General features: G+C 39.5%; 1 protein-coding gene across 1 annotated transcript; it reads left to right on the plus strand.

The window, feature by feature from the left end:
* Positions 1 to 2,357: 2,357 nt before the first annotated feature.
* Positions 2,358 to 14,936, plus strand: LOC140851104 (cytochrome b-c1 complex subunit 9, mitochondrial-like). Its single transcript, XM_073242598.1, has 4 exons — positions 2,358 to 2,561; positions 3,789 to 3,836; positions 3,966 to 4,033; positions 14,707 to 14,936. Exons 1-4 carry the CDS (start codon positions 2,469 to 2,471, stop codon positions 14,789 to 14,791), a joined length of 294 nt encoding a protein of 97 aa, XP_073098699.1. The 5' UTR covers positions 2,358 to 2,468; the 3' UTR covers positions 14,792 to 14,936.
* Positions 14,937 to 16,249: the final 1,313 nt, after the last annotated feature.

Genomic DNA, 16,249 nt, shown 5'->3' on the forward strand with positions numbered 1-16,249 from the left:
GATTCTGACGTGCGCACATTAAATGAGGGCGGCAGTGCGCAAAGTTCGAAGGGGCGATTCCGGCTGCGCGCATCTCTCTCTGTGTACTTCCTTCGCTTGAAATTCAAACTCAGAAGTAGGGGGACTGGTGTTGGGTATAAAATACCCGCAGCCGAATTCAACAGCAGAACGGCTCCGCCCGGACTCCTACGGGAGCCGGGCTCCTCCATCAACAGCAGAACGGCTCCGCCGGACTCCAACGGGAGCCGGCTCCTCCACCAACAGCAGAACGGCTCCGCCCGGACTCCAACGGGAGCCAGGCTCCTCCACCAACAGCAGAACGGCTCCGCCCGGACTCCAATGGGAGCCGGGCTCCTCCACCAACAGCGGAACGGCTCCGCCCGGACTCCAACGGGAGCCGGGCTCCTCCACCAACAGCGGAACGGCTCCGCCCGGACTCCTACGGGAGCCGGGCTCCTCCATCAACAGCAGAACGGCTCCGCCCGAACTCCTACGGGAGCCGGGCTCCACCACCGACAGCAGTTGCAGCTCCGCCCGGGCTCCGCTCTCGGTACCAATTGCAGGAGGAGCCGAGCCTTAAAGGAGCCGAGCCTCATCCCTGACGCCAACGAATACAGCCGCAGGCAGACTCCTCCCGGACTCCTACAAAGGCCGAACTCCGACCACTGCCGAGCCTTGATCAACAGCTCTGTGTCCCCTGGTAGATAACAATAATTGCCATGATCCTGTTCCACTTCCTGTAGCGGATTCCACGCGGCTCCACCTCCCCCTGCGACAGGTGCGGCACGATCCCACTACTCTCTGACAGGCTGTGTCAACAGCGATGATGCTGCTCCCTGCGGCAGGTGCTGCACGATCCCACTACTCGCTGACAACTAGCAGTAACGGACGCCGCCCCACTACCTGCAGCAGGCCCTATGTGGCGGGATATGATGATGGCCACGTGTCTGCTCCATTATCTTTCGCAATCAATTCCCCTGACCATGGGCGGCCCACTACCAGGCGGTTACAGACGTCGCCATCAGTCCGTTGCTTCCCCCGCCTATAAAAGGGGGGGACTCAGATACGTTATTCCTTAAGCCCTTTTGCCTTATCTCAAAACTCTGCTAAACTCTCCGTTCGAGCACTCCATTCTTGTTGAGGCAGAGAACTGACTTGAGCGTCGGAGGGTCTTGCCGGAGCAACCCCACCTCCGGTTTAGACTTCCCTTGCAGGTCCCGGCGGCGACCGCGGCTTCCTCAACTCCAGCTTCTCCGGCGCAGGCGGATTTTTGCACCAACAATAGTATTTCTTTATAATAAGGTAGTATTACATTATGTTAGTACAGTATTATAATAAGACAGTATTTCTTTACAATAAGGCAGATTACATTACAATAAGATAGTACTATTTTATAATAATATAATATTATTTTATAATAGTGCAGTATTACATTATGTTAGTGTAGTATTACAATAAAGCAGTATTCTTTTACAATAAGACAATATTATATTACAATAAGGTAGTATTGTTTTATAATAGTACAGTATTGTGTTATAATAGTGTAGTGTTGTTTTATAACTGCAAAGGTAATTCGATTATTTCATGCCATGTGGGGAGCTGCTTTTAAGTTATATTTCAAATAAAGCGTATTTTTTACTTGAAACTTAAATGAAGAGCTACTTTTAAGTTTAAATTCAATTGACGATTTTTCATTAGTTTACCCTAAACTATACTCAGTGGCCAATAATAATATTAAAACTATTTTGAGCTTATTTTTGATGTATGATTTTCTTTATATAAGCAATTTTCTTCATTCTCGTACCTTCTAATTAGTGACCAATAAATAGAATGAAAAATCTAATATATACAAATGAAAGCAGAAGTTGAAAAAAAGTATGTTAGTAAGTTAAGCGGTCTATGTAAGTATCAACTTATCACCTATAAATGCCATGTGGATCAAAAGAAATCTATAAAATATTATTAAATTAAATAAAAAAAATATTATAGTATTAAATGATTGAATTGAAGCCCATATATGCGAATTAAATGATACGATTAAAGCATGATATTTTTATATTTTTATAATTAAAATCTATTCATATATGTAATCGAAAAAATAGATTGATATTAAAAATTTAAATGAATATTATTTTATTATATTAATTTATTAGTTTAAAAAATAATTAATTTTAAAAGTAATTATGAGTTAGAACCGCATACAATGTGCAGGCCGAAAATTAGTAAATATATAGGATCAAGTTAGAAGTATAGGTACCTAATCTGCCACTATTTTTAATCGTCCGAAAGCATGCTGGTTCAATGAACGATCACGTGCATCACACGTGACAGGTACTTGGGACGGATTCAAGTATTCGTATATTTTGGACAGAGGCCGACTGCTCGTGGGAGAGCCAGCCGCCACACCTCGAGAAGGACTTCGCAAGAAGCGGAGGGAGAGAACGAGCGTGAGAGAAGCGATTGGCTCAATGGGTATTTGGGATGGGCTCTACCGCGTCCTGATGCGCCGGAACTCTGTCTACGTCACCTTCGTCGTCGCCGGTGCCTTCTTCGGAGAACGGGTAGGGCCCTTGCCGATATGCTTCTCTTCGCCTCATCGATTTATTAGGGATTCATATTCGTGCGAGTCCATCTATATCTCCACATAGATTATTGTCTCTTTGAGTTTCGTTAGGGTTTTCTTGTTTGGATCTGATGCAGGAGTGGGTCTGTTTTCATCAATTGCTCCGATTCGATTGAGAACCTGCGGTTGAGTTCATTTATCAAGGATTTCATTTGAATCGATCTCAGGAAAAGAATAGAAGATCTAACGCAGTGTCCGGGTTCATGTTTGAACATTTACTAGTGTCTGGGGAGCATAAAAGTAGCATCTTATATATGATGATATACTAAATGTAAAGTAACCTTACGTGGATTAGCCATTTTTTGAAATAAGTTTACTGTCTGTGTAGCTCAAAATAAGATCATACATGTTAAAAAAATCGGGCACGAAAAATGATTTAGAAATTACTGCAATTAAGTCGAGCAGTTGCAATTGTGTCCATCTTCTTACCACTCAAGAATTTGATTGTTTCCTGTGCCTTTTTTGATTATTTTATTTTCTCATATTTTACTTTTAATTCAACCATGTTTTGCTTGAAATAAGATCTTATCTGTAATTGCACATTTTGTATTTAGCAACTTTATAATGTTGAGAAATTTTGATGCAGTATGGAGCAGAGGAGTTGGCAAGTTCCTGAACCTAGTATTCACTTTCATTATTTTATGATAAAAGATATTTAGTTTATTCAAAGAATAAATCATATCTATATCTTAAAGTCAATGTTCTAAACACTGTGGGACAGGGTGTCCTGGTTCTTCCATGGAACAGGACGTCCCACGACCAACACTTGGATGGCAGATGTCTCATTGCATCCCAGTGTATTTCCTGACTTGTTCCATATTGATGCTTAGAATGGTGCCCCATCCTGACACTCAGGATGGTGGGCTTATGGGTATGTAAAACCTTGCATCAAGCTCGCTCTTGTTCCCTTTATAGATTAAGAATGGCCAGATGGGCCATATTAGATAGGGATTGAAAGATGTCATGTTTGTGGTTTTGACATGTAAAAGTGTCCTATAGTTTTTCTTTTTCCACTTGTTTCTCAGCTGATCAAAGAACCAGTCATTTTGCATGTAGGGCCATGTTTTAGATGATTTACCTAGATTAGACATACAATACTCATATTTTCAAATGATAAGCTGGTTATTATGTGTGCCTGATTAGTAAATTTGTTTGTTTGCTGCAGGTGGTGGACAATGGAGTTCACAAATTATGGGATTATTGCAACATTGGGGTATGGATGAACTACTATTGCTTGTGTTTATTATATTTCTATCTGCAATGCCTAATTGTCATGGGTTATTATATCTTTAACATTCTCTTTGTACTTGATTTGCATTTTTTGATGTGTGTTCCCATGAAGAGAGTGCAAGACATGTTAACTCTCATGACTTGGGTTTCACATTTGGTTCACTTGTCTGTTGCCAAAAGGTAACACTTGGAAGTTCTTGCGTGCTGTTGGCTAGTTAGAAGTTGCCACTTAGTGGTGTTCTACCAACTGAGGGTTTATTATGAATATCATGTTCTTTATCTGCATTTTCCTTTTCTATTCCATGCATTCTTTCAATAGAGAAGGTATATTCCTTGATCAACTCCAAAAAACTAACTGTTTTAATGATAGATAATATGATGTAAAGATTTTGATCCTTGTATCATATCAGTATGCTATATTACAGGACAAACATAAAGCTTGCAGACTAGCCATGAAATTTTTAGAAATCACAAAGATGGTTCTTTTGTAAAATACAATGAAGGGGACATGTCCAACTCCTTGACCTCTTTTTACCAATTATATCATTGATTTTATCCACTCAAGAGAATTGATTTAGATGATAATGTGTGAGCACACTAAAGATTTGAGGACGTCCCATGAAGCAGAGATGCTTAAAGTTGTCTCAAAAGGTCAACAAAGAGGAGAGGGCAAAACCTATTGTTGCTGCTCGTTTTTATTGAGGTCGGAAGATGGGCGACTGGGCTTTGCGTGGTGGTGCTGGAGTGACCTACAAAATAAGTTCAAATCGAAGATTTTCGCTTCGATGAGGATCTTCCGATACTTAAGTCAATTTTAGAGAACAAAAGGAGCAGCAACAGATTCTCTGAGAAGGACTACTTGGGTCCTTGGGGCTTTAGTTATTTGAAGAAGAGAGTTGAGAAAATGGACAACTTCGAAGATCTCAGGCCATTAATCACGTCGTTGTGGTATTATAGCCCTTATTTGCTCTGTGGAGTGAGGAGGCCGTTACTGGCAACATACTAAGTGGGAGATTTGAATATCCTTTTTGTCTTCATTGAATATCTTCGAAGATCGTGCTTGATCTTTTGGTCTTCTTAAATTGGGTGAGTGATGTCATCTCATAGTACATGAGGGTCCCACCTATTAATTGCATGGACTATCAATCAGGAGTTGAGAGTAAGGGGGGATTTTAGCCTTCATATCTATGTTCCAGATACAAATTTGAGGACAAATCCGAGGTATTAAAAGTATCTCCATAACACTACCCTCTACTCCCGAGTTTGAGAATCAGGCGAAGGGAGTATTTATTGATACGATGCCTCGGACCTAAGGACGTCCATCCATACATCCCATTAAGGTATCTGTTCCTCATTTAATGTGGGCGGTGAAAGCGGCTGAAGAAAAGCTTGAATTTTGAGCCGATCTAAGGCTTTTTGAGTTTAGACTGATCATAGGCCGTTTTGAGCCAGGGTCGATCGAAAGCCGTTGAATAAAAGTCGATCGAAGGTACTTATTTGAGAGTGCCGATGAGCGGCATTTTTGCTCTATTCATCTCCATCTCCATGCGAGTGGCATCTTTGCTCTGCTCATCTTCAATAATAGGTCGATCAAAGATCATTTACGTCAAAGCCGATCGAAGGCTTCTTCTAGGCCAATCAAAGATCGATTATTGTGAACTGAGGGTCCTTTTATTTAGCCCTTCTTCATTTCGAGATTGAAGATTAATGGATAAGGATTGGCCTGGATGAAGATCGACGCATAAGGATCAGCTTGGATGGAGATCGATGGGTGATGTTTGGATCTGAGTAAAAATCGACAGGTAAAGATTAGTCCGGATGGAGATCGACGGGCGATGTTTAGATTCAGATAAAAATTGACAGGTAAGGATCAGCTTGGATGGAGATCGATGGCCGATATTTGGATTCGAATGAGAATCGATAGGTAAGGAGCAGCTCGGATGGAGATCGACGGGTGATGTTTGGATTCGAATAAAAATCGACGGGTAAGGATCAGTCTGGATGGAGATCGATGGGCATGTTTGGATCTGGATGAAAATCGACGTGTAAGGATCAGTCTGGATGGAGATCGACGAGCGATGTTTGGATCCGGATAAAAATCAATGGATAAGGATTAGCTCGGATGGAGATCGACGAGCGATGTTTGGATCCAGATGAAAATCGATGGGTAAGGATCAGCTCGGATGGAGATCGATGGGCGATGTTTGGATTCGGATGAAAATCAATGGATAAGGATCAGCCCGGATGGAGATTGACGGGCAATGTTTGGATCTGGATGAAAATCGATGGGTAAGGATCAGCCCGAATGGAGCTCGACGGGCGATGTTTGGATCCGGATGAAAATCGATGGGTAAGGATCAGCCTAGATGGAGATCGATGGGCTTCGGGGGTCCCCATCAGTTAGCTCTCAACATCATCTGACCCTTGCTTTGGTTCAATTTTGGCTTAGGGACCTGTGGCCATGTAAGAAAAAGAAGAGAATAGAATAATGGATGAGGATTTGAGAGTCTTTTACAATGAGAGATTTCATTTGAGAGTCCTTTGATTTTGCTTAGCTTTTTATTTGCCTGAGTTTGGATTGATTTTTTGCTTTGGATTAGCCTGATTTTAGGCTCTGATCGGCCTTGATTTTCTCTTTTGCTCAGATTGGTCTTCACCTCGAATCTGCATGATCTCAGCTCGGATCTGCAGATTTTACCTCAGATCTACATGATTTCAGCTCGGATCTGCAGATTTTACCTTGAATCTGTATGATTTCAGTTCGGATCTATAGATTTTACCTTGGATCTGCATGATTCAGCTCGGATGGGTTGAATTGGCCTTGATCTGGACATTAGATTCATTTGATTTGGATTTGGCTTTAGATAGTCATGTTCCGCAATCTCCATGCACTCTTGTGCTTCATTTTTTGACTTAGAATGTTGTAGGTCCACGTCCAGCATGTGCCCCACCATTTTCTCCTGCAGATTATCCACCTGGACCACAATAAATGAACATAACGTACCTTGGGGCCACTCATGGGTAGCCGTGGCACTGTCGTAGGTCGGACCTCGGTTGTGGGTAATTTTAGTGCCGCTGGAGGCAAGGCGCATGAGTGGAGAGCATCGTGCGTAGATAACTTTGGCTTTGCCACCATTCAAGCCTCGGATCGGCCTTGATCCTTGCGTTAACCAAATTTTCACTTCGGCTTGATTCTATCAGATGGCATACTATTGGGCCATATTGGCCCAGATAAAATGAATAGATTAGTTAAAGAAGGCCTATTGAATCTGCTTATTAAAGCCAATTTGCCTATATGTGAGCATTGTCTAGATGGAAAAATAACTTGAAAACCTTTTGGTAAAGCTATTCGGGTTGAATACCCACCACAATTGATCCATTCAGACATTTATGGCCAAATGAATGTGAGGGTAAGGCATGATAGTTTCTATTTCATCACTTTCATTGATGACTATATGTGTTTCTATCATGTTTATCTGTATCTCTCACAAATCTGAAGCATTGGACTGCTTTAGACGATATATCAATGAGATTGAGAATCAGTTAGACAGAAAAATTGAAGTTTTAAGAATTGATAAAGGCTGCAAGTATCTATCGGAACAATTGAAGAAATTGTGTGAAGAAAAGGGAATAATTAGACAGTTGACGATTCCAAGGACTCCGCAGCAAAATGGTGTTGCTAAGAGGAGAAATCGCATCTTGCTTGACATGGTGAGAGCAATAATGGTGCAAGTAATTAACCCATTTTCTATTGGGGAGATGCGTTACTGATTGCTGCCTAAATTTTAAATCGTGTGCCTTCTAAATTGATACCTTCTACCTCATATGAGCTATGGGATTGATAGAAAATCAGTTGTGAATAATCTGCAACCTTGAGGTTTGGCAGTTTATATACACAATACTTCTTATATGTATGGGAAGTTAGGTCCTAGAGGGAAAAGTGTATCTTTATAAGATACTCTGAGCACTCAAAGGATTATGTCTTTATCGGAGAGCAATCGAATGAAAGTGTGATTGAAATTGAGTCACAAGATGTTGAATTTTTCGAGGAGGATTTTTCATATGAGAGCAAAATTTAGAAAGAGATTGAATTTTATGAGGAAGATGTAGGGCATAGTGCTACTATAAGATCGATTGAGGTTGAGGAAGCAACTCCAAGACTTCTTGGGATAATGGGAGCGACTTACCATTTAGTGAATCGATGCCACATACTCAAGGCTCTCAAGAACCTCAGTTATGCAGAAGTACATGTATAAGCGTTCTCCATCGTTGTTTTGAGATTGAAGAAGAAGCTTTTATAATTGCCGTACATGATGATGATGAGCCATGCTCATATCAAGAGGCTATCTCATCATCTGCTAGTAAGGAATAGATGGATGCAATGTTGGAGGATATAGAATCTATGAAGTCTATCCATGTCTGGGACTTGGTTGACTTATCTCCAAGGTGAAAAATCATCGAAAACAAATGTGTTCTAGAGGTCAAGCGCCAGGAGATGGTTTGATTGAAAGGTACAAAGCTCGTCTAGTGGCAAAAGGTTATGCTTAAAAAGATGTTGATTATAAGGAAACTTTCTCTCCAGTTGTTAGGTTTGCCTCGATTCGCCTAATTCTGGCTATTGTCGTATATTTGGATTTAGAACTTTATCAAATGGATATTAAAATAGTATTTTTCAATGGAGAACTGGTGAGATCTATATGGATCAACCTACTGGCTTCATTGTAGAGGGTGAGGAGCACAAAGTTTGCAAGCTCCGACGATCCATCTATGGCTTGAAGCAGTCATCCAGGTAGTGGTATCTAAGATTCTATAAAGCCATCATTGATGATGGATTCTTAATGATCGAAGAAGACCATTGTGCATATGTTAAATGGTCTAAGGATAGTTTCGTTATCCTTTCTTTGTATGTTGATGATATTTTATTGGCTGAAAACGATATGAAGTTGATTGTTGCCACAAAAGGGTGGCTGTTCTCAAACTTTCTGATGAAAGACATGGGTGAGGCAAATTATGTGTTTGGAGTTAAGATCCTTAGGGATCGATCAAAGAGAATTTTGAGTTTCTCTCAAAAGACTTACCTAGAGAAGATCTTTGAGCAATTCCAGATGTACAATTGCAAGCCCATTGATACTCCTATTGGTAAAGTTGAGAGCTTGAGCCTGGAAAAATGTCCAAAGACTTCTCAAGAAAAGAAGAAGATGAATCGCATCCTATATGCTAATGCAGTTGAGAGCATGATGTACACTATAGTGTGTACTCGGCCTGGTATTTGCTATGTTGTGGGTTTGGTCAGCCATTATCAATCAAATTTTAGAATCAATCATTGGAAAGCAATCAAGAGGATACTCCGCTATCTTAAAAGGACTTTAGGCTGCACGTTGTGCTATCAGGGATCAGATTTATGGCTCGTGGGTTATAATGATGCTGATTGGACTGGTACTCTAGATGAGTGTAAATCGACCTTGAGATATATTTTCTTTTTGAACTGTGGTGCCATCTTATTGAGTGGTAAGAAGCAGACTTGTGTGGCTCTATATCCATTATGGAGGCGAAGTTCGTGGCTTGCTCAGCTGTAGCTCGGGAGGTTGTTTGGTTGAGGCGATTCTTTCAAGATCTTGGAGTTGTCATTTGTGCTTTGGATCCTATGACAATCCATTGTAACAATATGGCAGCTCTTACTTATGTAATCGACCCCAAGTATCATGGAAAGATCAAGCATATTGATGTGAAATATCACTACGTTAGTGAGGCGGCAAAACAGAAGGAAGTGGTCTTGGAACATATTTCTACGTGTCGTATGGTTGCTGATCTTCTAACTAAGCTTATCGATAGAAATGTATTTTTGGCTTATGTTAGGTCGTTTGGATTCCATAGAGTTTGATTATGTAGACAGTTGATCATTTCTATGTTTGATACATTGGATATTTTTGTTTATTCATGCAATAATAAAATTTTATTATTTATCCTTTTTTTTTGGTTGGCGTGAATCGTAATTAGCACACATACATATATATGCACTTATATTGTTTGATTATGATTAGTAGCATGTCATAGGCTGATTGGTCCACTCACACGGGCAATAATTCTTTTTGGCGCTTGTATAAGCAAGCAAAAATTGAGGCTTTGAGTAAACCGTCTTAGTGGATGCTAAGATGCAGTCCTTTTGGAAATATCGTATATGGATGGTCCCATGATCCTTATAAATCTAATTTTAGAGCTGAATATGATGTCACTATTTGGCGCTTAGAATAGCGAGCAAATGGAGAACTCAGTTAGGCGCTCAGGGAGTGATTGAACCAAGATCCGTATGGCATATGTGAGAGAATGACATGGCATATCTGAGAGAATGACATGCACTCAATTGATTGAGATTATCTGTCGTAGCATGTATTTCATGCTACATGTGCTTATACAACGATCAAGAAAGTGAATGAATGGATCTCTGCTTCATCACCATGTGAGTCCTTAGGATATATACAATATTATCCTTATTGATGCCTTTTGTGACTTTAAACTATGTTTTGAAGTGAATGATCAGTGTTACCTACTATAGCATGTTATCTATTATCATGATTGATTCAATTTTAAGAGACATTGTTGGGAAAGCAGTTGGTCATGAACCTAATGGCATTAGGACAAAGGAAGACAATTTGGATTATGTTGATGTGCTATGACTCATTGTCGATAGGTTATGATGCTTCTGAGTAGCAACGTAATCATAGGTATAGCATAAAATGTGTTAAGAAGTTAAGTATGTCTCTTTGAGGGATTAGAGGTGCTTAGCTTGACATAATCAAGTTGGTTTGGGGCATCTTAAGTTGTTTATCTTTTAAGGGTTCATGTCTCTATGCTGGCCTAAGTAGGTTTTTAGTATGGAGCTCCTAAAGTGCAGGTTGACTCAGTGGTCGCATTGTCCATTAGCCTGTATGAATAGATTTAATGATAAAGTAATGTTAAGGTGTGATTGTTATTGCATCATTCCTGCAATGTGCGGGTGGAAGGATGTTGGGAATTTGGTTGGAACCGAATCGGTTGCGCCCATATGAGGGCCCGATTCGATGAGTTTGAATTTGAAACTACCGCCAATAACGTAAAGATAAGTTAGCAACCAACTAATGAGATAAGAGCCTTTTATTCTTATCTCTTGTGATGGGGTTGGTTCTATTTAAAGGGACTGATCCCTAGGATTAAAGTATCAATTTATTACAATACCAACCCCACATGAAGTATCAAAAGAGGAAAAGGTTCCACATCTCCATTGTTATCTTTGAGATGTAGAGGCTTTTGTATGATGGAATATAGGTTCTGTTCATTTGTAACCCTACCTACCACGAGCAGGGAGATCTAGCCGAATTGCTGCAAAGGAGAGGATGTGTGAATCAACCAACTTCGAGCCGGGATTGATTGTATAGAGTTGCGATGAATCTTTGCCGAGCAAGATCAGGTATGTCTTGCGCTGCCCCACAAAGATAAAAGGAGAAAAAAGTGGAAAGGAATGCCCTGTGGTAATTTATAGATGGTTAAGAGTTAGTGATGCTGAAAATTGAGAGATGAGCTGCTTTGTGTTGGAGAAACCAGAGAAGAGATTGTTGATGGCCCTTATAATCTTTGAAGAAGAAGAGGAGAAAGAGGAAGAGTTGTTCAAATCATCATGATGATTTCAATCATAATTCTTAATCTCAAAAAATTGCTTATAGCCCTTTTCGACATTAATGGTCCTAGAGGACTTCTAATCTAGACCCTTTATCTAATAAAAGGGCCCCTGTAATGAATAAAACACCAAAAGCAAAGTGGATCTGTTACTAAACTGAAGTTTCAATGGATTTTGGCCCTAAAAATATGGAATTTGGCGATTGACCAAGAAACACTAACTGTAAGTATCAAACAGATATTTCCAACAGGACTAAGATTTCTGAAATCTGATATTTGTGCAAAAAAATTATTTCTTATGGAGCTTGTAGATTCTTGCGGTCTGCAACAATTCAACATTGATATGGTGGACCTTTAAATTGGTGGTACATTAGGCTCCGTCATTTTGAAAATGATCCATCCTTGAGTTCAGAGATGCTTTCTTTGGTTTTTCTATCTATTCTTGACATGAACTGATAATTCCTTTTGTTGAAGAAGATTCATAGGCACTTTCTTTTGTTTTTCTATCTATTCTTGACATGAACTGATAATTCCTTTTGTTGAAGAAGATTCATAGGCGGAAGTCCTAGAGTTATGCCTAGGTTCTGGAACTTTCATTACTGCCACTTCCTCCCTGGTGCAAGAACGAGTTTCTGTTCTTTATTTATAGTAAGTGTAAAAATTAAGCTGATTGTGGTGAATTACATCCTTACATTCATTGCAACAAGAAGTTCTCCATGGTAATCTTTTCTTGGTCCTATAGCCATAGCAATCGACATGGAAATGGTTTTTCCTCTATTTTGATATTAGGTTCTTCAATAACCCGGTTGAAACCATATTCAGTGTTTCATCCTAATTTGATTCCTTCCCTAGCTTTTCTTATGCATCACATGCCATCTCCAAGTGGTCCTGCATCATTTTGGTGTCAAACTTTAGACTCCTATTTTCACTTCCTTCGCCCAGGATTATGTGGCCACAAAAAAATTTGCATGGAGCAACTTATTGAAAGGGTTGCATGCTTAGAAACTCAATTGATCTCCATCAAAGCTACTTTATTGTGAGGACTGCCGTTGCCCTTATGAACGGTAGTAGTGTAGTAGAGAAGAACGCACATACATTTTCATCATTATCAGTTCAATCAGAGGGTGTTGCATGACTTCATCTGGTGCTGTTAACAAGTAAATATCATAATACTAGCCAGTGGTTTCCCACATCCCACATAAACGTTAGGTCTTCTCAAGATCTTGGCAAATACCGGGAAAGATTAATAAATCAAATGAGGCAATGGGGTTTTAGGGGTTATAGCTGATGTGTGGTACCTTTGATGGAGTTTTGAGTCGAGGAGCAAGGGAGGTTCTGAAGTGCTGTAGTGATTAAATCTCTGTGGTGGGAAAGCACAGCAGATAGGGAAGCACAACTCTGCTGTGCCACAAGACAACACATCTCTGGAACTTCAATAGTCTCTGCAGCAAGACAACACATATCAGATGCTCTTTGTTTAGAAGGTAATACAGTTTCTGTGAAGGAAAAGAAGAAAAAAAGGGGAACAAGGAGAACAAAGAAGCGGTGCTACTTTCTTCTGTTTAAAGTTAAAAGTATGATTATCTCCTACCTGTCCTTCTATCTTTGGTAGGAGCATACTCCCAGGTACTTATTGAGTCCTTATGGGACTTAATGCAATAAGAAAGTAGGGCCAATGTGAAGATCAAGACCAACTCAGGTGATCAGTTGCAACTTGTTGCGTCACATGAACAACAATTAAAATCTGCTAGTTCCATTCTTTCTTGCTTTACTAATAAAAACCTTTTAAAAGCATATAATACTCTAACGTCTGACTAACAAACCTCTAAGAAAACCTTTGATTTTTTTTTTTTTTTGCAGCCATGGATTTGCTAAGTTCTGTATTTCCACCAAATTTCTTTCAAGGGCAGATGCAACTTCGATTGCAAACTTGTGTTGCAGCCATTCTTAACAACCCTTTAGAAAAAGGGGATTTTGTAGAAAAAAGCACCCTTATTTTCTTTTCTCTCCCTCCCCTTCTCTCTCTGCAAAATCAGATAATGGACCATTATACAGTGCCTCATGAACGCATCAACATATGTTATGCATTCAACCTTTATAATAAATGCGCACTGACTATTGTGGTGCGCATCTATCAGCTAAAATTTTGCGTCTCTATGGGGGTGTAGGTGCATGATGGTCCAGAAAAATCTAAAACACCAGGTTCTGCAAAAAAATTTTCCATTTTAATTATTGAAAATTTTAAAGGATTATTTTCTTTTGATAATGTAAACTTAAGCATACTGTCATCCTCTCCAAACTATAAATTGTCTACCCAAACACAGGATATAAATGTCTATGTTTGTGGCATGTTTGACTTACAAGAAATTCTAAGCACAAGGCATTTCAAGGATTGGTTTCATTTCAGTTCTACATTCTGTACTTCAGCAACTGGTTAAGTTTGTGGAGGGTCGGATATAATTGTCTTGTGAAGACTCGGGTGTACCAAACTATAGTAGCAGACTATGGTACTCTTCCAGTTCTGGCTAGCATACATTTCTTGTTTCTTGGTCTTAAAGATTGAGCGACAACCAATGCAAGAGGTGTCTATTTACTATTAATGGGAGTATTAATAGCACATATGCACTATTTGTAACATATAAACTGTTACTTAAAATATTGAACAGGATGTTTTGTACTTGTGTCTGTTTGTAAAAACAAGGAAACTGGATATATACTACAAGAACTAATTGTAATTTTTATTATTTGCTCAGTTAGTCCATTTTTCCTACTCCCTTGAGGATTCACTTGTTTTATAGAGTGATAGTGAAATTCTTGTTGTCCATGGTCTACTTGTGTTTTATATCGCTTGTAAGGAAAGATTATTCAAAACTGGAAAAAACAAAAAAAAACACAAACAAAAACTGCATTCAATGATACAATATCGTGGCCTGAACATTAGTTCCAATATATTTGCAGTTTGACCAGCTAATTTGTAGTTTTTGTTACTGAAGTGAAATATATTCGTAGTAAGCCAGGATTTCTTTAGAAGCTTGTTTTTGCGAATCTTGTATTCTCCATCATTGTTTTCCACCTGATGCTTTAGTGGTAGAAGAGCTATGTCCTGCTAACTTTGTTCTTTATGTTTATCTCAAAACAAAACAAAAAAGAAGAAGAAGAAGAAGAAGAAGAAAAATTAACATTGTTTTCTATGTTTATTGCAGAAGAAATTTGAGGATATTCCAGTGCTGGGGCAAAGACAGTCGGAATGATTCGGCTCTCAGGTGCAACTTTTTGAGATTATTCTGAATGTAGCACAAGTGGCAAGGCCTTTTTATGTCATAATAAACACTAACCAGCATCTGTTGGAGCCGAGACTCATGCTCTTTTTTGTTTAGTCTCTTCATGTGATTGTTGAAATCAAACTGGAAAAGCATGAGAGTTCGCATCTGCATCTGTTTGCGCAATTTGACCAACACAAACAATGTATGCAGCAGGCTAGCTCATTTATTTGGATGGCGATGCTCTGTTTTCCATTATGGAGTCATACAGTTTGAAAATTAGATACCTTTGATCTGGTTTTCCTAGCTTGCACTATTCTTGGGCAGTAGGTTTCTATATTGGTAACTCTGGGCTCTGTATCAGTATCAAATTTTGATTGGCTACGTTTGTTACTACAGTCATATTAATCGCCAGTGCCGCCATTATCCCTAATTTTCATCTTCTTGTTCTAAAATTATTTTCAAGTGGGACAGCCCAAGTATTTAAAAAATTGGTTTTTTTCCCGTCCCCTCAATATCATCAGGAAAGCTCTATGCTAGTGAATCCATATACCTTCTCCAGTTTTCCCCACAATTACATAAAAGCTCCATTCGTTTGGTATTGTTGTTTTCCTGTGGGCGGTGCATGATCATCCCCAGAGCCGGTGCATGATCATCCCCAGTGTGAAATGTCATGGTAATGGATGAAACCATTAACTATCCTCTGACTGAAATCGGAAGCTTTTCTTCCATTAGTCCATGAAATTTTTCCCATAAATTTATTATTCATCTGGATCATTAAGTGGAACAGCAGCTCTTCACTTGCGAGCCCTCCCCATTAGTCCAGTGTGAAGCTGTCCCGCTTCTTTTATGCCTTCTGCAAAGAACCATGCAAGTCGTATCCAAATGAGCCATCTTTGAGAATAAGTTCAGGGTGTGTTTGGGTTGTTTATACTTTACATGAGCCTAATTAAAATTTATTTGGTCAGTGATTTCGGTGAAATTTTAAAAATTAGTTATTAACCTACTTTCAAATGTACTAGTATCAAATTGGTTGAGTATCTGGCCTATCTTGGTAATTACAGCAGAAACCCTTTGGGTTGTTTATACTTTACATGAGCCTAATTAAAATTTATTTGGTCAGTGATTTCGGTGAAATTTTAAAAATTAGTTATTAACCTACTTTCAAATGTACTAGTATCAAATTGGTTGAGTATCTGGCCTATCTTGGTAATTACAGCAGAAACCCTGTGTTCAAATTCTCCCTCATGCGAGTTTGGAGAGTAGGGATATTTGAAGGAGAGCTGCTTCCTTGTTATGAAGTCCATACCTTACAGGATGGCCGTTATTGCTGAACTGAATGTCTCCGAACCTCAGAGAGTCCGGACTCAACTTAAGAGGATTCAAACTAAATACCCTTCCTGCTTTCCTCTTGTTTTCTTCTTTTCTCGCTGGCCATATCTTTTCTTCTTCCGTCCAACATAATCAAGTTTTCGACGGCCCATCC

This window comes from Elaeis guineensis, chromosome 8 (assembly GCF_000442705.2).
Source record: "Elaeis guineensis isolate ETL-2024a chromosome 8, EG11, whole genome shotgun sequence".
NCBI classification, from domain to species: domain Eukaryota; kingdom Viridiplantae; phylum Streptophyta; class Magnoliopsida; order Arecales; family Arecaceae; genus Elaeis; species Elaeis guineensis.